This window comes from Sus scrofa, chromosome 7 (genome assembly GCF_054392235.1).
Source record: "Sus scrofa isolate SSC_HxYL_T2T_F1_AM1 chromosome 7, Sscrofa_HxYL_maternal_Yorkshire_Landrace_v2.0, whole genome shotgun sequence".
Taxonomy (NCBI): Eukaryota; Metazoa; Chordata; class Mammalia; order Artiodactyla; family Suidae; genus Sus; species Sus scrofa.
In genome coordinates, this window is record NC_139389.1 from 65,688,788 (window position 1) to 65,714,861 (window position 26,074).

Here is a 26,074-nt window from a genome sequence, read left to right on the forward strand (position 1 = left end):
CGTTGTCCTGGGAGCAACCATGAGAAGGTGCATGATCAGATTTGGGTCTGGAGTTATAGCCCAGAGCTGTTGCAGCTGGAGGAGGGAGAGAGCAAATGAGGAGAATCACAGAGAATGTGAGCCAGGCCCTAATGCACTTCACCTGGCGGCCGTGCTACCTCCAGACCCCACCTGTGGGTGATAACGCACCTCCTCCATGCCAGACCCTCTGGTTTGATGTTCCTTGTAGCCAGGGCATCCTCTCCAGGTGCAAGTAACAAGGTGAACTTGGAAGATCCTGTGCCAGGGGTGGACTCTCACCCAGTAGCACCACTGACCCCAGCAGCCTCCCTGGACTCAGCTTTTCCAGCTACGGATCAGGGATACAAGGTTCTGGAGGCAGAAGAGGAAAAAGGAAGGCTGCAACCCATTGTTAAGAGCGGGCTGTTGATTGCAGATACCTGTAGAGGTTACGGCATGGGCTTTGCCATCAGACCTGGGTCTGAAGCCCAGCGCTTTGCTCACTGGCTCTGAGGCCTCAGGTGAGTTGCATAAACTCTTTCATCTTTAGTTTGTACCTCTGTGATGATGATAAAGTGTACCGCGTGGGATGGGGTGAGGACTCAGTGAGCTGGCCCATGTAAAAATCTTAACGGCACCCCCAATACTTGGCAGGTGCTCCAAAGCTGGGTTGGCCATTTGGGGGCCTAATCTTGGGAGCTGCAGAAGGTGGGGTTTTGGGGAGAGAGGAGGGAGACCTCTCCATAGCAGAGAACCTTAGAGTCTCTTTTATTTATTTGCTTTTTAGGGCTGCACCAGCGGCATATGGAAGTTCCTGAGCTAAGGATCGAATCAGAGCTACAGCCACAGCAACAGCCAGATCCTTAACCTACTGAGCAAAGCCAGAGATCGAACCTACATCCACACAGATACTAGTCAGACTCGTTACCGCCAAGTCACAACGGGAACTCCCTTAGAGTCTCTTTAGATTCCTCCTATTACTTCCTTCCCCAATTGCTTCAGCCCACAACCAGCATGGCCATCTGTCTGGGGCTGCCCTGCTGACTGGAGCAGCTGGGGGAGGAAGACCTCGTATGTGGGAGCCTAGAGGTGGCCCTTGAGCGATGGGAGGATTTGCCCAGGGAGGGAGGATGAAGGAAGACATGCCATGAGGGAGGCTGGGGAGCAGGGGGCAAAGGTGTGGCAGTAGGAAGAGAGCAGGTACCGATCGGGTGAGGAAAGAGGCCTGTTTGGGGCAGAAATTTGTGCAGGCAATGGGAGGAGCCCCTGGAGAGGCAGGAGAGAGAGCCTGGCTGTGAAGTTTCCTGCTCATAAGAGCCTTCTAGTCACAGAGGGTTTCTCATCTGAACTAGAAGCATCACTCCACTTGGTAGATAGAAACACTAAGGCCAGGGAGGCTGAGTTGGTGCTAGCAGAGATGGTGATGCCATTGGGATGAGGTGCAGCCTCAGCCCTTGGCCTTCAGGGTTCAAGGTGCTATTTACATCATTAGTTGTCTTCCAGAAAACCTGACTGGGTTGCCTTCAATGCTGAATTTTATTAGCTTGACCCCAAGGATTCTGGAGGTAGGGGGCTACCAGGCAGCCCCATTGCTCTGCAGCTTTCTCTGATGTGTCCTCTGTTGGTGGCTATTTCAGAAGCGAGGGTTTGCCCTGTCTCTTACCCTGGGCTCGTGTAACTGGCACTTGGGAGCTTAGCTCTCCTCTGCGGCAGCTCTCATCTGTCTAATCACCCCCCCCCCCCCGTCGATGGGAAAGGAGGCATTGCTGAGGGTGGTGATTTGTGGGCAAGCCTGATTCATCCCTTCTTGCTGACCCACCCTGCGCTCTAGGCCCTCTGCCGGCGTCTTCTGCTGAACCAGCAGGTCCTGGCTCCCCAGGACTGTGTCTGAGGCTCTGGCCCAGGACTCTTTCCAAGGTGATACCCAACAGTTCCCCCAGCACCTGCCCCCATCAAAGCCGGAAAGCCCAGAAATGCTTTCAACGCTGTGTCTTTTCCAAAGACTAGGGTTGGCTGATGGGGAAACTGAGGCTCAGAAAGTTGGGGCGTGGATTAAGGTCCCTCTGGAGGGCGGGGCAAAACAGAAACAGGCCTCAACCTGGGTTTTCAAACTCCCACGTTTAAGCCTTTGCAATCCTGTCTCTCTTAGTCCAATCACCTTCTTCCAGCCTGGAGACTCCATCTTTAGGGCGGGGCCGGGGGGGGCGCCCTTCCTGTCCTGGAGGGTGTTTAATCTGGAGACTTGGGGGTGGGCAGTGGTAGCAGTGCCCGTGCGGCTGGTCTCCCTTGGCTAGTTACCTGTGCCCCACCTCTGTGCTCTGACGGCTCCCCAGCGCACAGCTATGTCCGCCCTCAGACCCCGAGCTCCCTCAAGGGCGGGATGTGGATCGCGTCAGCATGCACCCAGGGTTTGATGATGTTATAGGCTTGGGTAAGCCCCCCACCCCATGGTTGACTCATGAGGAGTCGGGAACCTGGCGTCTCTGGACCTGGTCTCGGCAGGGACAAGGGATGAGCCACAGCACCTGGGCTGGTGTCTCCCTCCTTGCCCACAGCTTCAGTCCACCTCATGCTCCCTAAATTGATGACCTTGTTTCTTAAACTCAGCTCACGTGTGAATCAAGTCTTTGCCCCATGAAATTCTAGCACCCAGTGCGCCTCGGGCTTCCCAAATTGACGCCCAGCTAGGGCATCAGGAGGGGCAGGTAGAGGCAAGTAGCAGGATGGCAGGTGGCAGGCGGGGCTGCTCAGGGGAGCTCGGCGTCTCCACTTCCTGTAGGGCGATGGCCCTGGAGCCTGCCCCCGGGAGGTTGCACAAACCTTCCTGCGCAGGCCCCAGGCTGCCTGCCCGCCTGGCGTGTGCACCAGCCTGCCTCTCCTGCTGGCCACCGCCTCCCCCCACCCCCACCCTGGTGGCTGGCATCCCCACTCTCAGTCCTGCAGCCTGGACTGTGTCCTCCGTCTCCGAGGGGCCGGGCCGGACACTGGACCCGCCCTCCCATCCCTGGGCACCACTCCTTCCTCATTTTGCTGCTGATTCTAGCCCCAAACAAAACAGGTTGAGCCCTTTTCCCCCCTCCGGCAGCTGTCTCTGGCTCACGGCTGCCTTTTGAGGCGCTGCAGACGGCGCCGGCCGAGGAGGGGGGCCCCGAGCCAGCCCTGTCGGCCCTGGGACAGTGCTCCTGGCTCCTAGCCCTCGTTCAGCCCTGTCTGTGGCAGGAGAGCGAGCTCTGCCGTGGCAGTTGCCTGAGGATGATGCCCCAGCTTCAGTTCAAGGATGCCTTTTGGGTGAGTGAAGACGGCTGTGGGTTTGAACAAGTGGAGCGGGCCCCAGGGGAGGCGGGCTGAAATTTTCCCCAGGGCAGTGGGTATGGGTGCGGCTCCAAGGGGTGTGGGGGGTGGGGTTTCTCATAAAAATAGTGGTTGGTTTTTAGTCTTTATCATCGTGGAGGTAACCTGGGCTGCCTCTGAGTTGGAAGAGGAAGGGGGGTCCTCAGTCTGGGGTAATGATTTCTCTGAAAACTTCAACCCAGGGAGAGAGACCCTCTGAGCTCCCAGGGCTGATCTTCCCCCTGAGAGACCTTCTCCCCACAGCAGGATCTTTTTAGGAGCATCTGATATATGGAGTGGGAGCTTGAGGCCTTTTGAGGCGAAGGAGGGAGGGGGTCACAGGTTTGAGGACCAAGCAAACTGGAATTTGGATCTTGGCTCTGCTGTTTAGAGGCTGGACAAGTCATTTTCCCTCTCTGAGCTTCTTTTCCCCCCATCTGTATAGTAGAGATGAATAATAATAAAATACCAACTCAATGGGCAGGTTAAACCAGATAACAAAGTGTAACAAAGTTCCCGGCACCTTGCTGGCGCGGCAAATGGGAATTCTCTTCCCCTCACCCAACCCCTCTTCCTTGTAAATCTTAGGGGTCCTTTGAGGAGGCAACAGGGCTGGGCAATTCCTTGCTTGCTTAAATGCAGCACATGGGCATGTGTAAATCAAGTCTTTTCTGCATGAAATGCCGGCACCGAGCTGGCTGGTGGGGGTGATATTGCTTGGCCCAGGCCGCGCAGCCTGCATAGCCCAGTTTGGACCCCAGATCCCCTCAGCTTTTTTTTCCAGTTGTCTCTCAACCTTCTCTGCGCCTGAAACTCTGGCTGTCCCCAGTGGCTCGTGGGGAAAAGCTGAGACCTCTCTGGTTAGAGCTGGGGAGTGTGGCTATCCCCAGCGCTCCCCCCTTCTCCACCCCCAACTCCAGCCCTGCAGAGGACACCCTGGCTCTTTGCTCAGTCGGCATAGCCTCAGCCGACAGCCTGGCCTCCCTGGGGCCTCCGGCCAGGAGAACGAGAGCTAACGGGCCAGGTCTTCCTTCCCTTCTGGGCCACGCTCTGCCTGGGGCCCGTGGCCAGCATGTGAGTAGCCTGCCTCCTGCCTGCACTGACTGCACAGTGGGCAGAGGGTGCCTGTCTGGGCTTCCATTTCTCCATCTCTGCAAAGAGAGGGTGGGACCAACCCAGAAAAGCCAAGGGATGCAGACCTGGGTTGGCCCATTCCAAGCAGCAGGCTGGCAGCTGGGCCCAATTCGAGGAGCAAAGGGCTGCAAAGTGGGGGGGAGGGGGTTGGGGCTCAGAAACAGAGGCCACCTGGACAGTGAGTGACTGCATCACTGCTCTGACTTGGAGGGCAGACTTGGAGAAAGGATAGGGCCTGAAAACCCAGAGTGCTCTGTAGCCCAAGGCCATGCCCTGACTGTATTTTAGCTCCAGGACATCTGTGCCAGCCCAAAGCCCATGGGTCCACCTTCCCTTGGACAGAGCCAGGACAAGGAGCAGCCTCAAGGCTGGATCTGGGCGGCCGGAGATGGTACATGAGGGAGCAGTGTGTGGTGACAGGGGCCCACCTGTGGCAGCTTCCTGAGCGGCATCCCGCCCACGCTCTGTGCTTGCCCCGCTCTGAGCCGCTGCGGCTTCACCACCTACAGGTACCTCCTCTCTGCTACTGCTGCCTCCCTAGGCCTGGGGTGAGGGTGCAGCTTCCCTAGAGGTAGCCAGAGTGGGGCAGGAGAAGCGGCCAGTAGGAGACTTTCACACTGATCCTGGGCAGAGGCCCCAGAACGTCAGTGGTCAGCATTGCTGCCCCCAAGGACTGTTTTCTCACACAGCTTCCAGATGCTCAGCCAGCCTAGCCCACAAGGGCAACTCACAGTTACTGAGCCTTATGAAGATGTGCCAGGTGCTATTCTCAGAAATGTGTATCTATTCACTCATTTAAATAGAGAAAGTTGGAATTCCCATCGTGGCTCAGCGGGTTAAGAACCCAACATAGTGTCCATGAGGATGCAGGTTCAATCCCTGGTCTCGCTTGGTGGGTTAAAGATCCGGCATTGCTGTGAGCTGTGGTGTAGGTCTCAGACAAGGCTCGGATCTGGCATTGCTGAGGCTGTGGTGTAGGCTGGCAGCAGTAGCTTCAATTCGACCCCTAGGCTGAGAACTTCCATATGCTGCAAATGTGGCCCTAAAAAGAAAGAAAAAAAAAAAAAGACTGAAATGAGAAAGTAGACGGTATTTTTATCTCTAACATTTACAGGAAGAGGCTGAGGCACAGAGCCCTTGTCACTTGCTCAAGGTCACGTGGCTGGGATGAAACCCCAGTAGGTTGGCCCCAGCGTCTATGCTCTTACCCAGGTGCTTCGTTGCTCCCCTAGCAACATGGCCGATCGCTGGATCTTTGGGCCATGTTGGCGAAGGAGGGAAAAACTGTCCTTCCTGCCTCCCAGAGAAGATCGGAGGAGGTCCATAGAAGTCTTTCGAAGCCCAATTTATAGACACATCTGTAAAATGGAAAAGACATACTGATCGAACTGCTATGGAGGTATTAGGGACAGGGCCCAGCCTCCTCTGCCTGGGGCTCTCCCCACCCCCAGCCCAAGGCAATGCCATGAAACCCCGTAAGCTGGCAGCACACTGCTTGAAAACGGCTAGTCTTGAGTGGAAGGAAGCTGCTGAACTAGAAGGATCCTGTCTGATACCACAGCCCCGCAGTTATCTGACAACCTCAACCTTTCAGAACACAGTTGCAAACCAGCCCTATTTGGGGCACCAACTCATTGTTAGGTTTCTGAGGAGCTAAGGGCTGGCATTAAAGCTTATATACTTTAGCTCATACGAGATGTTCCATCACTTTTTAGTTAGGGCCCATGAACTGATTTGAATCCATAATTTCTTTTGTTGTTGTTGTTTTGGTTTTTTTAATTTATAATTTTTATTTTTTCCATTTTAGCTGGTTAATCCACAACTTCAACAAGCTTGGTCCTGTGCCCTTTTAACCTCTAGAGCAGCAACTAATAGGGAGTAACATGGAATCTGAACTGATGCCCAGTTGGTGACTGACAAATATTAGTGGGCCTGAACTGTTAGTCAGTTTCATAGGTAACTGGTAGCCTGATAGCAAGAGGGGAGACCAAGAAATTATACAAAGCAGACATAGTGGTTCAGAAGTGGTGGGAACATCTGGCGTGGGGATGGACGGGTCCTGTCTCTCCACAGGCCTCTATTTGCGATGCTGTCAGTGTGGCCACACAGTCTTTATTTATAGCCTGCTTTTATCTGCAGCAAAACATTCAGATGCAGGCTACTGGGGGAGTGAGGCAGGGCCAAGCTAGCCACGGGGGCAGGGAAGGGATAATGTGATTTCTGTTCTACGCACACAGTGATAAAGAGCCTCACAGCTTTGCAGGAAGTTTGTGGCTGAGCCTCACTGTGGAGCCAGTGGGTGAGACAAGGTTGAGAATGAGAATACCAGATAGCTGAGCTGAGAGGACTTTAAACGCATATGACTTGACTCAGCACCCAGTTAGAAGGGCACAGAAGCCCAGAGAAGGCAGGGTAACCCCCTCCTTGCCCAGTACACACAGCTTTTCTTACCAGTGGCTCTGATCCCAGCAGCAGCCAAACTGTATTGCAAGAAACACCTGTCTGCCTCTTTGGTCCAGGGCTGGCGAGTGGGGTTCGTGTTCAGTCAGTGTTTGTACAGTAAGTGAATGCGAGGCCGCTGGCTTCCCGAACCCATCTTCTCCTTCATTTTACTTTAGTTATATCTTCTGTGGAGATTTTTTGGGACCGGCTCCCTGCTAGGGAGGCAAAACTGGGCCTCTCTTCTGCACCCCCACATCCAGCGAGATGAATGAGACTGTCTTGCCCTCAAGGAGGTCAGCATCCAGCCAGGCCTGGGATGCACTCAGAGGGGAGCTGGGAACTGCATCTTCCCCTCCTTCCCTCTCACTGCCTCCCAGACCTGTACATCTACCTGCCTTTGCAAAGAAGTCACTGGACATTGTTTGAAGAGGGAAAATCTAGTTCTGGAGCAGGTTTTATTGAGACCCATCTCCTAACCCTTTGAGGATTGTTAAAAGGAAAAGTAGGGGCCACATATACTGCCTCCCACCCCACCCTCCCAGCTTTGCGTGGGAACCATCAAGGGGGATGGAGGGCATAGGCCTGAACTTCTCCCTCTGGCTGAGGTTACACCTCTCCCCTTTGAGGCTGGGCTCCTGGTTCATCTGGAAACTTCCATGCTGAATTGGGAGCAGTGGAGCTTCCCAGCAGAGAGAGGACAAAAGGAGGCACCACTTCCGTGGGTGGGGGAATGACTCACCAGGGATGCACAGGGGGCTGAAGCCCGGCCCACCCCTCCCCCATGGGTCCGATCAGCTACTGTTGCCTCTTCGCCTTCCCAGTTCTGAGACTCTGAGGTTCCCTGTTGGGGAGGCTACAGAGGAGGGAACTGAGGGGGACCCCTCTTTTCACCACAGTTGTATTTTGAATGGGTATGGGTGCAATTTCCTCGTCTCACTAACGACTGTATGGTCCTCCAGCTTGTGGATTTGATGGCCATGCTGTGGTTTATTCATCTGGTCCCCTATCGTTGGACGTTTAAGTTACTGCCACTTATTTAGTATTCTGAACAGTGATGCACTGGATAGATCTTTGTGTATTGAGGTTTTGCCCTTGAGGACTACTGTTTTGGGTAGCTCCCCAGAAGAAGAGGCTGGTTCTCTAGCTTTCAGCACTAGAAGCCACTTTGGGAATACCCCCACCCCAAGTCTCTGGCTGGGCAGGAGACTTTTCATCCAGGAAGGGGGCACCAGAGTGGCCTGGAAGGGGCTGGGAGGCCCAGGCGTGGAAGGGATCTGCTGGGAACCGCAGCCCTCTCAGGCTTCATGGGCAGAACGGCAGCAGGGCAGGGCCCTGTGGCCTTGAAGGCTAGGAGGCCAGTGGCTGAGGAGGGATCCTCCTAAGCCATAGGGAGGGGATTGTAGAGGCAGGAGGTGGGAGAGGGAGGCCCCTGGCTGTCTTTCCTTGCCGCCACCTGCTGCCTTCCCACTGCCTCTCTGGCTGTGCCTGTCAGGAGGGATGAGGACCGTCCCTGTGCTGGTTGCACACGGGGCTACATGTGAAGAGCATAAAGCCAAGCGCTGTGTTTTATATGTGACCTGTTATGAAAAGTGGGGGAAATAAACATTTACATTGGCAGAGGCTTGTATTAACAACAAGAATCTCTGGAAGGACACACAGAACTAATTAAAGCGATAGCTTCTGGGGGGAGGGAGAGAAAAGAGATTGATAGGCGAGAGGGCTGGGTGGACATCAGTGTTCTCACTGTGTCCTTTTTTATAGTATTGGATTTTTGAACCAGGTAAAGGTGTTGCCTAATGAAAAATTAAATTACACAATTAAAAATGAAAAAGAGGATGCTTATTTCCTGTTCCGTGACTATTTTTTTTCTCCAAGTCCCAGCTACTTAAATTATCCCCAGAGGAGCGGCGGCAGTGCCTGTTTGCTCAGTGCCTGTGATGCACCTGGCACTGCAATGGTCACTCCACGTGTGTCCCCAACCCACCCTGCAGGGAGCGGCTTGCAGATGGCTGCCAGCACAGAGGCATGGGCAGGTCAAGGGCCTAGTTCATGATCACACGTCCACGGCAGAGCAGGGATGCCCACCTAGGTCTGTCGGACGCCATCATGTTCTGCCCCGAACCCAAGGAGACTGGCGAGTTCTTTTCTTGGTTCAGTTATAATTCCTGTAGAATGAAACTGGCTCCCTATATGTTAACACTGGTTTTCCGTGGTTTTGGAAGACGATTTTCTCTCTCCTTTTCTGCACGTGACCACATATTACACGTCATTAAAAGGAAAATATTTATTTTTTTGTTTATTTTTGTCTTTCTAGGGCCACACCTGTGGCATATGGAGGTTCCCAGGCTAGGTGTCCAATCGGAGCCGCAGATGCTGACCTACGCCACAGCCACAGCCATGTGAGATCGGAGCTACGTCTGCAACCTACACCACAGCTCACGGCAGTGCCAAATATAACCCACACCTTTGATTTTCTTCTTGGTGGAAAACAAGATCTGCATCTCAGTGACCCTTGTACTACTCTGGTTCCCAGGAATTTGTGGGCTTTGCCTGCAAGCTTCTGGCACCTACACCCAGCAAGGGTTACCAGACCCTGGGGTGCAGAGGGAGGCTTACTTGGGCTTGGAAGGGTGGGTGAGCATCTGGGAGGTGGCAGGAGAGCAAAGGGCACTCCAGGTGAAAGGAAGGACATAGGCAAAGGTGTGGAAGAGGGAGTGGGCACAGTGAGTTTGGAAGATGGGTTTTCTGGCCCAGAGGACTGCATAGGCTGACGGGCAGGAAGGAAAGGCCCCAGCTGGGTTGTGAAAGGTCTTGACCGGCCTTGAGTGGAGGCAGATGCTTTCTTCCTTTTTGCACCCTCTCCAGTGACGGATGTTTCCACTAATGCAAAGAAGCCCGGAGGCCACAGGCTGTGGGCGGGATGCCCGCCTGCCCGCTCACCCGCCGCACTTAGGGCCTGGCTGACGCTGCAAACCACACAATGGAGGGAACTTGTTGTGGAAACTGAAACTGCCTCACTTCCAGCAAGAGAGAGTGGTACCCGGTGCCCTGGCTCCCCGCGGCCGGGCTAGCTCCAAGAGGTCCCTCCCCCACAGGCTCAGTCCCTCTCCATCCTCCAGGCTCAGAAGGGGAGAAGCCTCTTTGAAGCTTTACGTGGCTTCCACCCTGACTTGCTGGGGGCCTTGGCGAAGGCTTTCCCCTCTCTGAACCTCAGTTTCCTCAGCAGTAGGATGTCGGGGTGATTCTCCCCTAAGATAAAGACTTCAGAGATGGAGAGGCTCAGGGCAGTTCTCATGAGACCGCATTCTGCTGTTCGGCATTGGGAGTCAGCAGACCAGGAACAGATGGTGAGGGAGCCAGACTTATAATTGGATAGGCACCTACAGGGTAAGCCTCGTATGTGGATTCGCCTCATCCCAGAATGCCTCCCCAACTCCCTTCATCATTGTGTATTAAATCCCACCATTGGAGAAGCGTTCCCATGGCTCCAAGCCACCAGATGCGACAGCCCTATGTGGTTGCTATTCTCATTCCTGTTTTATAGAGAGAAAACCAAAGCTCATAGAGGGACTGTGGGCCTGGAGGTGCCATCCAGGTAGACTTTGGGGCTGCCAGGCTTGGTCTGGCTGCTCCCTTCCCAGGCCTGGGTCAGAAAGCCCTTGGCATGAGTGAGAGTGTGGTTTGCTAAGATCTGGCACCCTGAGCCGTGGGTGATGGAGCAGGTAGGCAAGCGACAGCCTTTCCGCTGGTGTTGACAAGCCACCCACTATTGGGCAACAGGAAATGTCCGCTGGAGCTACAGAGGCAGCAGCCAGGGTGGGGATGGGGCAGCCAGATGGGATCAGGGCTTCCTAACTGAAGTGGGAAAGCGGAAGCTGAGCCATACTGGGGAAGAAAAGGGGGGAAGATGGGCTGAGTCAGGATAGTGCTTGACACGTTCAAGGAACAAGGAGGCTTCCATGGCCAGGGCACAGGGACGGAGTAGAGGGTAGTCGGAATAAGATCAGAAATGTGACAGGGAGCTGGATCGTTTAGGACTGTAGGTCTTAAAAATCTCAGTGCCCAGGCCATGCCCCAAGTCAGTTACATGCAAATTTTGGGGTGGGGGAGCAGTATTTTTCCAAGTTCTCCAGTTTTCAAAGCACAGCCAAGGTTGAGAACCATTTGTATAAATAGCTGGGGTTTCTGGATGCATTGCCTTTGCTGGTAATGGGTGTATACCTGGCTTTTACCATTTATGGGACCTCATTTAACTCACTTGTGAATGAGCAGAGAGTAGAGGTTTGTTTTTGTTTTCCTAACCTTATAACCTTATACAGTTACTTTTTTTGTGGTAAATATATGTAACATAAAAGTAACCATTTCAGGAGTTCCTGTAGTGGTTCAGTGGTTAACGAATCCGACTGGGAACCATGAGGTTGTGGGTTCGATTCCTGGCCTTGCTCAGTGGGTTGGGGATCCAGCATTGCTGTGAGCTGTGGTGTGGGTCGCAGAAGCGGCTCTGATTCTGCGTTGCTGTGGCTCTGGCATAGGCCGGCGACTACAGCTCCGATTAGACCCCTAGCCTGGGAATCTCCATATGCTGTGGGAGCAGCCCTAGAAAAGGCAAAAAGACAAAAAAAAAAAAAAAAAAAAAAAAAAAAAAAAAAATTACCGTTTCAACCACTTTTAAGTGCAATTAAGTGGTGTCAGTACAGTCACAATGTTGTGCAACCATCACCACCATTTATTTCCAGAACTTTTTCATCATTTCAGACAAATTCGTTACCCTCTAAATAATAACTCCCTATCTCCTTCTGCTCATCTCCCACTCTACTTTGTCTTTATGAATTTGCCTAGGTTAGAGGCTGCATATCAGTAGAATCAGACAATATTTGTCCTGTTTTTCTCTTCAGGAGTTCCCATTGTGGCTCAGCAGGTTAAGAACCCGGCATAGTCTCCCTGAGGATGCATGTTCGATCCCTGGTCTGGCTCAGTGGGTTAAGGATCTGGTGTTGCCACAAGCTGCAGCGTAGGTCACAGATGCAGCTTGCATGGAGTGTTGCCCTGACTGTGGCCTTGGCTGGCAGCTGCAGCTTGAATTCTACCCTTAGCCCGAGAACTTCCATATGCTGCTGGTGCAGCCATAACAAGAATTTTTTTTTTTTTTTTTTGTCTTTTTGCTATTTCTTTGGGCCGCTCCCGCAGCATATGGAGGTTCCCAGGCTAGGGGTCCAATCGGAACGCCAGAGCCACAGCAACGCGGGATCCGAGCCGCGTCTACAACCTACACTACAGCTCACAGCAACGCCGGATCCTTAACCCACTGAGCAAGGGCAGGGACCGAACCCACAACCTCATGGTTCCTAGTCGGATTCGTTAACCACTGCGCCACGACGGGAACTCCACAAGAATATTTTAAAGAGGGTTTAAAAAGTCCATTCATGTTTTAGCGTGTATCAAAATTTCATTTCTTTTTATGGCTGACCAATATTCCATTATATATATATATGCAAAAGAATGTATATATATACATATATATATATATGTATATATATATACCTCATTTTGTTTACTCATTCATCTGTCATTGGGTACTTGAGTTGTTCCCACCTTTTGAATATTGGGAAGAATGTTGCTATGAACATGGGTGTATGAATATTGGTTTGAATCCCTGCTTTTGATTTTTCTTTTTTTTTTTTTCCTTTGGTCATGCCCACAGCATGTGGGAGTTCCTGGGCCAGAGCTCGAACTTGCAGCACAGCACTGACTCAGGCTGCTGCAGTGACGATGCCGGGTCCTTAACCCGTTGTGCCACAAGAGAGTTCCCCCTGCTTTCAGTTCTTTTGGGTATATACCTAGGAGTGCAATTGCTGTATCACATGGGAATACTTTGTTTAACAGATTGAGTAGCTGCCAAACTGCCCCAGCAGCCACTCTAATTACTTTCTCATCAGCAATGCATGAGGTTTCCAATTTTTCTACATCACCACCAACACTCGTTAATTTCTGTGTGTTTTTTCCCACAATCATAGCTGTCCTAGTAGGCATGCAGTGGTATCTCATTGGGGTTTTGATTTGCATTTCCCTCATGACCAGTGATGTTGAGCATATTTGTATGTGTTTATTTAGTTTCTTTAGAGAAATGTCTATATGCCTTTGCCTTTTTTTCTTTTTTCTTTTCTTTGTTTCTTTTTTTTTTTTTTTTTTTTTTTTTTGGTCTTTTTAGGGCTATACCTGCAGAATATGGAGGTTCCCAGGCTAGGGGTCAAATTGGAACTACAGCTGCCACCCTACACCACAGCCACAGCCTTACCAGATCTGAGCCACGTCTGCGACCTACACCACAGCTCACAGCAACTCCAGATACTTAACCCACTGAGCGAGGCCAGGGATTGAACCCACAACCTTATGGATCCTAGTCGGGTTGATTAATCACTGAGCCACGAAGGGAATTCCTTCTTTTGGCTAATTTTGAATTGGGTTGTTTGCCTTTTGTAAGAGTCTTTATTTGTTCTGGATATTGATCCTTTATCCTGTATATGGTTTGTAAATAGTTTCTCCCAATCTGTCTCTACCACCTTGACACTGTCTTTTGATAAAAGTTTTTCATTTTGATAAAGTCTAATTTATCAATTTTTTCTTTTGTGGGCTGTGTTTTTGGCGTCATAGTGAAGAAATCATAGCTAAATTCAAAGCCTTGAAACATTTCCCCTATGTTTTCAGAGTTTTACAGTTTTAGCTTTTACGTTGAGGTCATTGATCTGTTTTCGGTTAGTTTTTGTATATGGTGTGAGATAAGAGTCCAGCTCCATTCTTTTGCATAAGGATATCCAGTTCCGTCGGCACAGGTTGCTGAAAAGCCTGTCCTTTCCACATTGAATGGCCTTGACATCCTTGTTGAAAAATCAGTTGACCATCTATGTGAATGCTTGTTTCTTAGCTCTCTATTCCATTCCGTGGGTCTCTGTGTTTGTCCTTATGCCAATACCACAGTACTTTAATTACTGTAGTTTTAGAGTAAGTTTTGAAATCAGCAATTGTGAGTCTTCCAACTTTGTTATTTTTTTTTTCCCCAAGATCACTGGCTCCTTGGGACCCTGAGTTGAGGTATGTTTATAGACAAGGAAACTGAGGTCTGAGGCTTCCTGAGAATGCCAACCCGGGCTGGCCACTAGTCTATGACAAAACTCCCATAACTCTCCCAAGCCTGGAGAGACCCTGTCCTTAGAATCCCCTGGGGATGGTGGGCTCCTCCTTATAGTTGCCCTACTTCTGGTCCCCTGGGAAGGCCCATAAGTTCTGATCTTCCTTGAGGCTCCATCAACCCTAACTCTTCAAGAAGGGTTGCCCCACAGGCTGGGGTCACCATCTTCCTCAGTGGATCGAAAGTAGGCCCTGCAGGAAAATGATGTCCACCCTGGCCTCACTGTGCCAGGACCTGAGGGGCCTTTGAAAATCAGGGCTTCTGGCTCCCAACTTCCCAGCTGGCAGCCACAGAAGCTGAAAAGTTCCCCTTTCTTTGTCCCCTCCTTCCCTTCATTTGGACCAGCTCTGAGCCCACTCTCCCAGGCCTGGGGACCCCAGACTGTGGATGATAGGAAGGCCCAGGAGGTCAGTCCAGGCAGACAGGGCTGGGGCTGTAGGCAGGGGATCAGTGTCCTTGGCGCTGTCATGAAAACTAAAAAATTGGGTCATGGTGGTCTGCACGGCGTAGGGCCGCACAGTAGTAGAGCCTGTGCTGATGGTCTGCAGTGGTTCTCACTCTGACCCAGAAGAGGATGGAAATTGACCCTGGAACCAAGGAACAGGGTGGCTAGTTTCAGAGCCAGGGAAAAACCAGCTGAGATTAGGCCTTGGGTCAGGGTAGGAGCTGCCATGAGGCTGCTGGAATTTCATCCCAGTCCTCAGATCACCCCCAATCCTAGAGAGACTGCAGATTCAGTGAGGGGAAGTTTGTACTCCAGGGTCCAGTGGTCTTGGGTTTAGTCCTACCAACATGTGGGTGCAAACAAGAGGCTGAGAGGGAAAGCAGTGAATGGTCCCAGAGACCACAGGCTGCTCCAGGAGCCTGGAGGTGGCATCCGCTCTACTGAGAGATGTATTTCCCCACAGTGCAGCTCTATGCCAGGGGCACACTGGCCCCTTGGGCAGGGTGGAGCAACATTCCAGCCTCCAACACAGAACCTTTAGTTGAGGGGCACCATCTTTGTCCCTCACACTGCCTTTGAACTTTGATGCCCTGTTTGGATTCCACTGCATTCACAGTGTGGCCCTGGTGATACTCTCTGGGCCCCTGGCTTCTTGTCTACATTAAATCTGTTACTTGTGGTTAAAAGATAGAGACGTAGGGACATGCATGTTTGGCCTAGTAAGGGCAAGGAGCCCCACATGCAGGCCCCCTGCAGGTGCAGGAGTTCAGGAAGGCCCCAGGCCTGGAAGGCAGGCAGCCAGAACCCAGGATCATCTCTGAGGCCCAGAACCTGCCTCTGAGGTCCACTGCCTTTTCCAGTGGCTGCAGGGCTCTGTCTCTGCCTTTGCAGAAGGGTTTGAGGCGTGTGGCTCCCTGTAGCTCCAGGGGTCCATCTCTGTCACTTGAGCAAGTCTCAAGCTCAGAGGAGGCTGCCAGTCCTCACACCTGCAGGAGCTCACAGCCACAAAGCAAGACAGCCCAGGTCAGCCCATGAGGGTACAGAGTCCAAGTGTTCATTCCACTCTATAGATGAAAACATCGAGGCCGAGAGGCGGGAAGCAACCAGCCCAGAGAAGCAGCATAGCTAGGACTCAAACCCATCTCTCCTTTTGCATTTCCTTCTGGGTTGCTTTCCCTTAATAGGTGCTAATCACCCTGGCCACCATGTTCCAAGCGCTCATAGTGTTAGGGTGACCTTTGTTGGGCTCCTCTATATTTTATTTCTTTTCGTTCTCAGAGCCCCTGAGCGGTGAGCAATGTGCGTGCACTCATTTTGCAGAGGAGGGAATCTGCGTGGGAGGTTAAGTGACTTGGCCAAGGTCACACTGTCTGTGCTTATGGGCCCGGCCAACACGAGGACCCATGGCCTGAGCTCTTCCCATGAGCCCCCGCCTGGACTTCCTCCTGGGGGATGTTCCCGTGGGCTGTCCCCTGGCAGGTGTGGCAGGTGTCACAGGTGTGGGAGGGGTGTGCTTTGGGGAAGGTGATGTGTAGGGACAGTGTCTGTGCTCCTGGTGCTGGCCTTCAGTTCCCGGCCGGTCACTCACAAGCCCGAAGCCTGCGCAGCTGGTTGTGTGTAGGCGATGGTCAGTACCTATCTTTCCCAAGGGATCGGAGTCTCCCCCAGGGCTCAGGGTCCAGGGAAGCCCAATTCCCTCCTTTCCTCCATCAGCTGCCCCCCGCCCCAACCCATCACTGGCATCTGCCTCCTGCCTGGCCTACTGCTTGATCCTAGTAAGCTCCCCACCCCACCAGATCAGCTTGGTGGGGGCGCTTCAGAGGAGCTGTGGCACCTGGACCAGTCACTCACCTTGCTGAGCCTCAGTTGCTCATCTGTAACATGGGGCAATGAGAGCACAGTCCTGACCCTGCAGCCTCTCTGGGAATTAGAGGCATGGAGATTGCTGGCCTCTGCCTGTCCCTGTCCCACCCACCCTGCTCCCTTCCTCTGAACTTGGAACCTGGCCCTGTTTCCCATTATCTCCTGGGTGGGTCCCACAGCTTGCTCTGCCCATCTCGGGGCTCTCCCCCAGCTGGTCCCAGGCTACCCCTTCAGACACCAGCTGCAGCCCCTCAGACCAACCCCTGCTGCCTTCACAGGGCTTGTAGCTGCTCACCGCTTGGAGCATCAGACTTGCAGTCTCCTACCCATCCCTCACCTCCAGGCCCAGGCTTGTGTCTACTCCCTGCCCTACCCTTGTGCTAACTTCTATGCATTTTGGTTTCATAAAGCAGGAGGAAGCAGTGGGGGATGGACCTGGGCCTTTAAGAGTGGAGGGGAAGTGAGCAGTTCATCACAGAACTTGGGGGGTGGGGGGCGGGGAATGCGGTCAAGAAGGCTTTTCCTTCCTGATGATGGAGGAGGCATATTTAAAAGAACAAAGTCGGAACCCAGGCACACCCACACAATTGCTGTTAGAGCCTGGACGAGTTACATAACCTCTCTCATCCTTGCATCCTCCCTGTGGTCGGTATTACTGAGATAAGAGGCCCCAGGCACATACAGTAGATCCCCTTCTGGTACTTGCATTGTTCCCCTGGCTCCCACATCTGGCTGTGTGGGATTCCTGGGAGGCCCTGAATGTTTACAGGGCTCCAGTGGGGCCCCTGGCTGAAGGGGAAGGCTGTAGGTCACCAGCACCCCAGGCCTTCCGGGGCCTGGATGTCTCAGGGGTCCAATCAGCAGAACTGTGTGTGAGAATCCCTGTAAGGCCCTGGGGAAGCCTCTGACTGGGGCACAGGGGAGAGCTAGAGCCCTCTGGAAACTCCTCTTCCATCCCAAGTGCCTGTCAGCCCAGATGTTCATCTGACCACATGCAAGGTGGTTTTGTCTCTGAAAGTCTGCTGCCTTCTTGGCTCTCTCCCTCTGACACCTTGCTGTCCTCTGCCATCTGAGGACAGCTGTAAATCACCTCACTTACCTGCTTATGAATGGACCTCTCTCATCCTTGGGTCAGGGGACCCCTAGACCCAGAACACCTCATTCAAGACATCATCAGAGGCTCAAGGGGCTCTCCCCCATCAGAGCAGCTCGCCTGTGCTCCATTATCTGAGGTCACTTGAGCCCTGGGAAACCCTTTCCTTATTCTGATCTGGAGTTGGCGTGTCTGCCTCTACCCCCGTAAGTCCTGGCTGAGCCTCTGGGGCACCAACCACAGGCGCTCCTTCTGCCCCTGATGGCCCCACAGAAGTCTGGGAGGGAGCGCTTTCCTCAAGGGCTGAGGCCTGGGGCTTCTCTCTACCCAGCCCTCTGTCTGGGCTGCTCTGGATAAGCAACCAGCTTGCTCACTGAAGTCTCCAGTCCATCCACGCATCCAAGCCATACCTGGGCGTTTGGTCCTTTGCCTTCCCTTGGTTGACCAACCGATAATGGTGGCGATGAGCCCCACTCTGAGCTAATAGCTGCGGGGCAGTGGAAAGAGCCTGGCTGCTACTCATTGACTCTCCTCTCTGAGCCTCAGTTTCCTTATCTGTAAATGGGGATAATACTACGTTCTATGAACTAGAAGGGACCAGCTGTCTGGCTTATTTAAAGGTGCTGGGTAAAGCGTCAGTTGAATTGCAAGAAATGGTCTGGTCCTGTCCAGGGGGCAGCTCGGGAACTAGTTGTCATAAAGCCACGTCCACCCCAGGGGCTTCCCTGAGATGCTTCCTCCGCCTTTGTCCAGGGTGTGTGCTGAGCATTGCTGTGCAGACCTGGGCACCTGGACGAGCAGGCAGACAGACTCGTGTTCTGCCTTGGGGGCTGCCTTCTCCAGAGGGTGGTGTTCACCACCTCAGGTGTCCTGACGGTTCCGGCACTTTCGTTTCTCATCCATGGCAGACAAACGGCCGTGGACTCTTTGCCAGTGAATGAGCCCTGGCAGGTGCATTGGCCACAGAAGTCCTTTCTGCTAAACTGTGGTGACAGAGGAAGGGGCTAAGCAGCCAGGCCCTGGGAAGCCTGTAACTGTTGTTCAAAGTCATTGTCCTTGGCTTCTGGGCTTCCTGAGATGGAGGGAATGTGTCCAGTCTCCCTGTTCTGACTCCTCTCCCACCAGTAAAAGGTGATTCTTTAAAAAAAAAAAAAAAAAGGTAGGAGTTCCTGTCATGGCTCAGCGGAAACAAATCTGACTAGCATCCTTGAGGATACAGGTTCGATCCTGGGTCTTGCTCAGTGGGTTAAAGATCCGGCGTTGCCGTGAGCTGTGGTGTAGGCCGCAGATGTGGCTCGGATCTAGCATTGCTGTGGCTGTGGCGAGGGCCGGCAGCTATAGCTCTGATCCGACCCCTAGCCTGGAACTCCATATGCCATGGGAAAAAAGACGGGGGAAAAAAAAAAGTTAAATACAATAAATAAAGAGCCTGTCAACCCAAGAGCGTGAGAATCATTAGGGTTTTGGACAGGAACATTTTATAAGATGGTTTCTGAACTTGGTAGGGGGCCTGCAGGAAATTTAATTTTTTTTCTTCCATCTTCCAAAGCCCTCCTTACCCCCCGGGGCACATGAGAGTGTTTCTCATCCTTCTTCATGTCTAACTCCCTCCCATTCAGCCTCATAACAAAATCTCACCTTCTTGTTCTGTTGAAAGCTTCCCAGTCACCCCCCTTGGCCTGTGATTGGACATGTATGATGGAGACTGAGAACAGGGTCCGTCTCTGCATGTACTGGGTTCCACCCACCCCACTGCCTGCTGCCTGCCCACAGTTGGCATGGGGCGCAGGCTCAGTAGCTCTAAAGAGGTGAAAGGTGCTGGTGTGGCAGGCGGCAGCTGCCCACAGGTCAGCTCTTCCTCTCCCGGCTACCTTGGGGGGGTTCTTTGGCCACTGCGTCCCCCACCCCCACCCCTGCCCCTGCCTGAGAATCCCCCTGCTCCCTCCCCTGCAGCTGTGCATGTCTGACCCCTCCCCACTGCACCCCACCGTCCACTCTGCATGGCTGTTTCTAGGGGCTCCTCCCTCCCTGTCAGGCGCTTCTTATGGGCAGAGACTTGGGCAGCTTTGCCTAGTCACCTTCCATGGCCTCCACTTGGTTCCCAGGAAAAATATCAGTGCCATTTCCCACCCACTTCTGTTAGAAATTAAGATAACTCTGGCTCGGGTCGTCAGTGTCGGACAGTGAGACACGTGGACAAGGAGAAATCTCGACAAGGCTCTTTACTTCTGCAGAAGGGTGTGGAGAAGCGCACACCAAACAAGGGACCCTCCCCTATTTACCCCTAACGCAGGTGATGTACCTGTCCCCTTCCCATTGGTCAGGTCAGGGCGTACATTCTTCCCGGTTGGCTAACTGAACCAAATTGTTGCTGGGAAAAGAGGTAAAGAGGAAGGGGGCCGCAGGGGGGATTTCGGCCAAAACCGGAGCAAAATGGAGTAACCAAGATTACTCCAGGCGAGGGGTCTAATCAGAGCTATAGCCTCGGGCCTACACCACAGCCACAGCAACTCGGGATCCAAGCCATGGCGCAGTGGTTAACCAATCCGACTGGGAACCATAAGGTTTCGGGTTCGATCCCTGGCCTTGCTCAGTGGGTTAAGGATCCGGCGTTGCTGTCAGCTGTGGTGTAGGTTGCAGACGCGGCTCTGATCCCGAGTTGCTGTGGCTTTGGCATAGGCCAGTGGCTACGGCTCCAATTAGACCCCTATGGAATCTCCATATGCCACGGGAGCGGCCCTAGAAAAGGCAAAAAGACAAAAAAAAAAAAAAAAAAAAAAAAAAGATTTCCTTTGATAGAAAAGACATTATGTTACTTTCCACAATTCTACCCCAGGCCTCAGTCTCCCTTGGGCTCCCCAGTGGCTCCAGCCCACCTCCTGACTTCAGACTACTCCAGGCAAGATGCAGCCACAGTCGCCACAGCTTCCAAAAGCCAGCAGCGGAAGGGCAATCCAGGGCCACTTCCTCTCCCTAAACCCATTTCACAGTTAGGAGGTCCCAGAGAGGGCAAAGGACTCTATCAAGACCACCTAGCTTCTTCCTGCCAGGTCAGAACCGGAACCAAAATCCAGGGCTCTCCCTCTAAACTTAGAAGTTTAGTTGTTCTCTGAGGTACTTTATATTCTGGAATTACACATAAGGGAACATTTGAAAAACGTTTTACAGCCTTTTGTTTTGTTTTTTGGTTTTTTTTCCCACGGCATATGGAAGTTCCCAGGCTAGGGGTCAAATCAGAGCTGCAGCTGCTGACCTACACCGCAGCCACAGCAATGCCTAGGCTGGGATCTACACCACAGCTCACGGCAACACCAGATCCTTAACCCACTGAACGAGGCCAGGGAACGAACCTACATCCTCCTGGGCACTGGTTGGGTTGGTAACCCTCTGAGCCACAGCAGGAATTCCTTCTGCAGCCTTTTAAATGGATCTTCTGGTGGGGGTGGGGAGTGATAGGGAGAGAATTCATTTCCGCCTGGCGCTACTGGTTTTGGGGGGTGGGGGAGTGGCAGGCAGGCAGGGCATTGGGAGCTAACACTTGCTGGACAGCCACTGAGCTTGGGGCTTTGCACAGAGGTGAGGGAAGGAACCAAGATCTGGCCTGGGGGAGCTGGGTTCAAATCCTGGCTGTGCCCTGCAGACCTCTGAGCAGGCTCGGTAACCTCTCTGGGTTCCATTTTTCTCATCTATAAAATGGGAGTGATAATCCTTACCGCCTTTCCTAGCTCAGGGTGAGCTCTGCTCTTGTGTTTGTGTTTACTGCTCTCATCTGGCTACGTCATTTCATTGGCTTCTCACATCAACACTAGGCTTTGGGAACAATTAGGCCTCTTTTGTACAGAGGTGGGAAGTAGGGGCTGAGAATGACCAGGACCATGGGGTGGGGTGTGAACCCATATCTAGTTTGCTGAACTCTGTCTGGTCTCTCAGACCAGGCCTGGGCCCCCTCTCTGACTTGGCACCAGTCTGTCCCGATGGGGCTGTGCCCTGGAAGAGTGTGCTGTGAGGAGAGCCCCCCAAGAGGGTGGCCTCCGCCCTTTCTTCCTCAGTGAGGAAACCAGGTCCCAAGAAGGGAAGCGGCTTGTTCGGGGCCCCGGTCTCTGTGGCCCAGCCACACAGCCGCCGAGAATGTTATGTGTGTGAAAAAGAGGAAGTGGCAGTGGGTACAAAGGCTGCTTCTCTACTTGCCCAGCAGGGGGACCACAGGGTCAGGGCTGGCTTGCAGGCCTGGACTGAGGCTCAGAGCCAGAGCTACCCAGAGCAGGGAGCAGGCAGGCTGTCCCTGAGCAGAAGCGGACACCCAGGCCTCCCCTACCCTGCCTTGAGGCTAGGGTGGGAATACATGTCCTCCTGCTAGAGCTCCCCTGGGAACTTCCTCTTGCAGCCCCGATCTGGCCCCTTATGGGGACCTAGAATGGCCACATGTGGATGGCAAAGTCTGGGGTCCACCCCTGGCTTAAGGGGGTGGGGTGGGTCTGTCAAAAGAGTGGGCAGTACTTGCTGGCCACTTGGGACCCTCCCCCAGGGTGGCTCTCCCTAAGCCACGTGGTAGGGCAGGCTTCTGGCTCCCCGCTGGCTGTCAGCCCCCATCTGCAGAGCCAGGCCAGCCTTTCTCCAGGGCAGCATTCCTCTGACCCTGCCTGGGCACAGAGTTTGCCTCTATGAATCCATGGTAAGTCAATGACAGACCAAAACACAGCTTTGAGGAGAGTTCCTATCGTGGCTCAGCAGAAATGAATCTGACTAGTATCCCTGAGGATGCAGGTCTGATCCCTGGCCTCACTCAGTGGGTTAAGGATCCAGATTTGCCATGAGCTGTGGTGTAGGTCACAGACACGGCTTGGATCTGGTGTGGCTATGGCTAAGGCCAGTGGTTACAGTTCCAATTCGACCCCTAGCCTGGAAACCTCCACATGCCTCAGGTGTGGCCCTAAAAAAAAAAAAAAAAAAAAAAAAAAAAGACCAAAACCCCCCAAAGAAACAAACAAAAAAACACAGCTTTGATTTGAGGCAGAGAGAATTTGAATAATCATTTTCAAAAAATTTTTAAATCCTTTTTTGGGCGTTGCCATCGTGGCACAGTGAAAACAAATCCAACTAGGAACCATGAGGTGGCGGATTCGATCCCTGGCCTTGCTCAGTGGGTTAAGGATGTGGTGTTGCTGTGAGCTGTGGTGTAGGTTGCAGACGCGGCTTGGATCTGGCATTGCTGTGGCTGTGGTGTAGGCTGGCAGCAACAGCTCCAATTGGACCCCTAGCCTGGGAACCTCCATGTGCCGAAGGTGTGGCCCTAAAAAGCAAAAAGAAAAAAGAAAGAAAAATCATTTTTTGGTGTTTCAAAATGTAGAAGAGTTGCTGGGCTACCTGCTGAGTGACTGATGCAGGTATGGGGGTTTGCAGACAAGGTCAGCTGGGTTCCTAGCCCAGATTCTGACCTTCACCAGCTGAGTGAACGCCTCAGTCACTTCCCCTCTTTGGGCCTCCTCAGTATTCTCACCTCCCTGGGCGTGTCATGTTTTCAAAGAAAACAGCTGTGATGTTCTTGGTGTGGTGCATGGCAGACGGACCCACAATGTGGCAGTTTCATAGAGCACAGGGCCACAGGCAGGTTTCAGGTGACTGTGGGTGGACAGAAGGAGGTGGGAGGACCTTTCTTCTGATGGCTTCCACATGGTGAAAATGTCAGCCCTTGCCTGTAAATAAGGGGGCGGAAAGGGAGCCCTTGATACCTAGAGGGTGGAGCTGGATAGGCACAGGGAGGGAAGGCCAGGGTGGGGCCCTGGAGCCAGCGACTCTGGTGCTGGGCCTCACACAGCGAGCCTGCAGGACTGATCAATGAACTGATTGAATAGTTGGTCGATTCATTTCCTCAGCAGCTTCCTGAGCCCGACTCTGCCCAGCTCCGAGCCATGAGTCAGAACCCACGCCCCAAGGAGGAGGCGGGCAGCAGGGGGGCAGTGGGTGTGCAGCCTGGCTGGGAGCAGCCCCCAGGGAGTCAGGCACTTCCTTGGAACAGTCTAGTCACTTATGATGACAGCTCACTGGCCAAAGGCCCCGCTGGCACCACCATGCTCTGAGCAGAGACCAGACAAGATTCTGGAGCCAGCAGTACTTTGGGGACTTGAACTCCTGGGGACCCAGCCTGCAGGACCCCTCTGCCCGCTTCCTCCTCCAGAATGGCCAATGTAGGTTTGGGTTTGTTTGCTTTGCTTTGCCCTCTGGGGGTCTCAATCAGGATGGAGGGTTTCCCCTGGGGAGTCAGGGTGTGGGGCTGGGAGGGAAGAGCCGGGCGTCCACTGCAGGGCTGGGCTCTGTCAGCATCTCCCTGCTCTGTTTCCCCCCCGCCCCCACCCCCGAGCCATCGTGGAGTCACAGCAGGTGCCCTGCAGTCCTTCCCTACTCTGGGCCCCTGTTTCCCCAGGGACTGCAGGGCACTGGGCAAGGTGCTTCCCGGCTGGTGGTCTGTGGAGTCCGGCCCTGACTGCTGGTGTTCAGCTCAGGGCCAGGGCAGGAGGCCGAGTCTCCAGATCCGTTTTCCTCCCTGGCTGCTATGGGCTTTTGTCCTGGGGGTCCGGAGGGAGGGCCAAGGGGCAGGAAGTTGTGGTCTGCTGGCTGGTTAGTAGGCAAGTGGCCCACGAAAGCCACCGAGACAGAAGCCTGGCCCAGCTTCACCAGCTTGGACATGGGAGTGGACAGGCCTGCAGGGGCTAGGGGGATGAGTGCCTCGTGCTGGGGCCCTGAGCAGCGAGCCGAGGCCCCGGCCTGCTGCTTGTCACCCTGAGCCATGGGTAATTCCTGGGTGTTAGGAATTTCTGGGGCTGCTTACAGAGGAGGGTGTGAGCTTGGTGGCCTAAGTGCGCTGCAGGCCTGGAGATTCAACTTTTCTGAGTTTGCTGAAGGCGGGCTGGGCCCAGCATGGAGCCAGTTGGGGCAGTTTGTGGCATCTCTGCCCTTCTTTACCTCTGATTCTTCTTAGACCTTGAAGAACAACACCTTCTCTTCCCAGAACCCCTTTCTAATGCCTCTTCCTGCGGGAAGCTCTCCTTGATTTAGACTCCTCCCTGCCTCTCCCCCCAACGCCCACTACTGAGACTGTGAGGGGAGGCTTAGGGCAGCGAAAGGAGCATCAACGACCCTTGACTCTGAGAAGGGTCAGACCTGCCTTCCCCAAGTGTGTGTGGCCTTGAGAAAAAGCCCCGCCGATTCGCTAAGCTCTGAAAATGGGGCTGTGATCTGTGTGGTCAGGGAAGTGGGGGCTCCTTTCCCCAGTCTCTGAAGTTTCAGGGGTCTGTGGGGAGGGACAGGCAGACTAGGTGCTGAATCTCTCTAGGCTGCCCCCAATTTGCATTTGCCTGGCAGTGTGGGGGCGGGGTTTTCCTTCCTGGAGACTGGATGGGAGCCAGGCTGAGAGGCACACAGCCCTGCTCTCAGCTCCACTCTCCCCACCTCTCTGCTTGCTTCTCCCCCAAAGTGCCTGGGGTGAGCCAGGAGGGGGCTGCCTGGCCCCAGGACCCACTCCCTAGACTAGGACGGTCCTAGGAGACACTCTGTCCCCTCATAGTCCTCAAGTAGTACCTCCTGCCCACCAACCTCCTGCGCCAGCAGCTCAGAATCCATTCCGGGGGTGAAGAGAAGAGAGTCCAATGATCAGGAGGAACAGGATGGGCTGAGCGGTCTGAGCCGTCCAGGCGGCAGAGAGGCGGCTGTGTCCCGAGAAATCCCCAGGATGCCCCCTCCCCCCATCCTGGCTAGGAGGTGGACCTAGAGTGTCCTGGGTGTGTCCTAAGTGCGTGTTAGGTGTGCCCTGGTCCTGACCCTCAGTGCACACCTCTCCAGGTGGGTACAGGAGGATCACCTGAGCCCACAGAGTGAGGCTGAGGTGGCGTCTGCCACATGGTGGTGGATCAGGAACAGCAATTGCTGTTGTCTCCACAGAGGCTGTATAGTGTCAAGGAAAGGGCGTAGACCTGAGCCAGACAGCCTGGGTTCAGTGCCAGGCCTGCCACGTTCAAGCTGTGTCACCCCCGGTACACGTCACCCAGCTGCGCCTCAGTTTTCTCACCTGGACACCTGAGCAATTGGGTAATTGAGAAGGTGACAGGAGGGAGCAGTGCCAGGCACCCCATAAGGCTGTCATCACGGGGCCTCTGTGGGGGCCTTTCCCATGGCCGTCCTAGGTTAGGGTTGCTCTGTCCTGGCCTGTGAGCGCTGATCCACGCGGGGCCCACTGACACCTGGTACCTCCACAGACAGGGGCCCCTACTGTGTGCTGTGTGAAACTAGGTCCTGAACCCCAAGAGCTTGCTCTTGAATGGGGGAGATAGACCAGTTTTCCCAAGGCTGGAGAGAGGGGTCCTCGCCAAGCTGTACTCAGTGTCCCCAACCTGCGCAGCCCTGCTGTGACCCTCACGTCCCTCTGTCCTGCATTCCAGTGCAGGGACTTCACGGCCCACACAGGCTACGAGGTGCTGCTGCAGCGGCTGCTGGATGGCAGGAAGATGTGCAAGGACGTGGAGGAGCTGCTGAGGCAGAGGTGAGCCCTGGGCGGGGAGGGATGTGGCCGAGCCCGCAACCCAGAAGC

The 26,074-nt window shown here is 53.8% G+C and overlaps 1 protein-coding gene across 3 annotated transcripts in view; it reads left to right on the forward strand.

The window, feature by feature from the left end:
- Positions 1–443: 443 nt before the first annotated feature.
- Positions 444–26,074, forward strand: part of PSTPIP1 (proline-serine-threonine phosphatase interacting protein 1) — a 44,838-nt gene continuing 19,207 nt past the window's right edge. The window contains exons 1-2 of one of the 3 annotated variants that reach the window (XM_021097991.2): positions 444–521; positions 25,926–26,026. In XM_021097991.2, coding sequence (XP_020953650.1) covers positions 25,992–26,026 — 35 coding nt within the window. In that variant the 5' untranslated portion in view covers positions 444–521; positions 25,926–25,991. Of the gene's footprint in view, positions 522–2,762; positions 3,289–25,925; positions 26,027–26,074 lie in introns of those variants that run through there. The other 2 variants (XM_005656277.4, NM_001244186.1) reach the window with 2 other exon arrangements.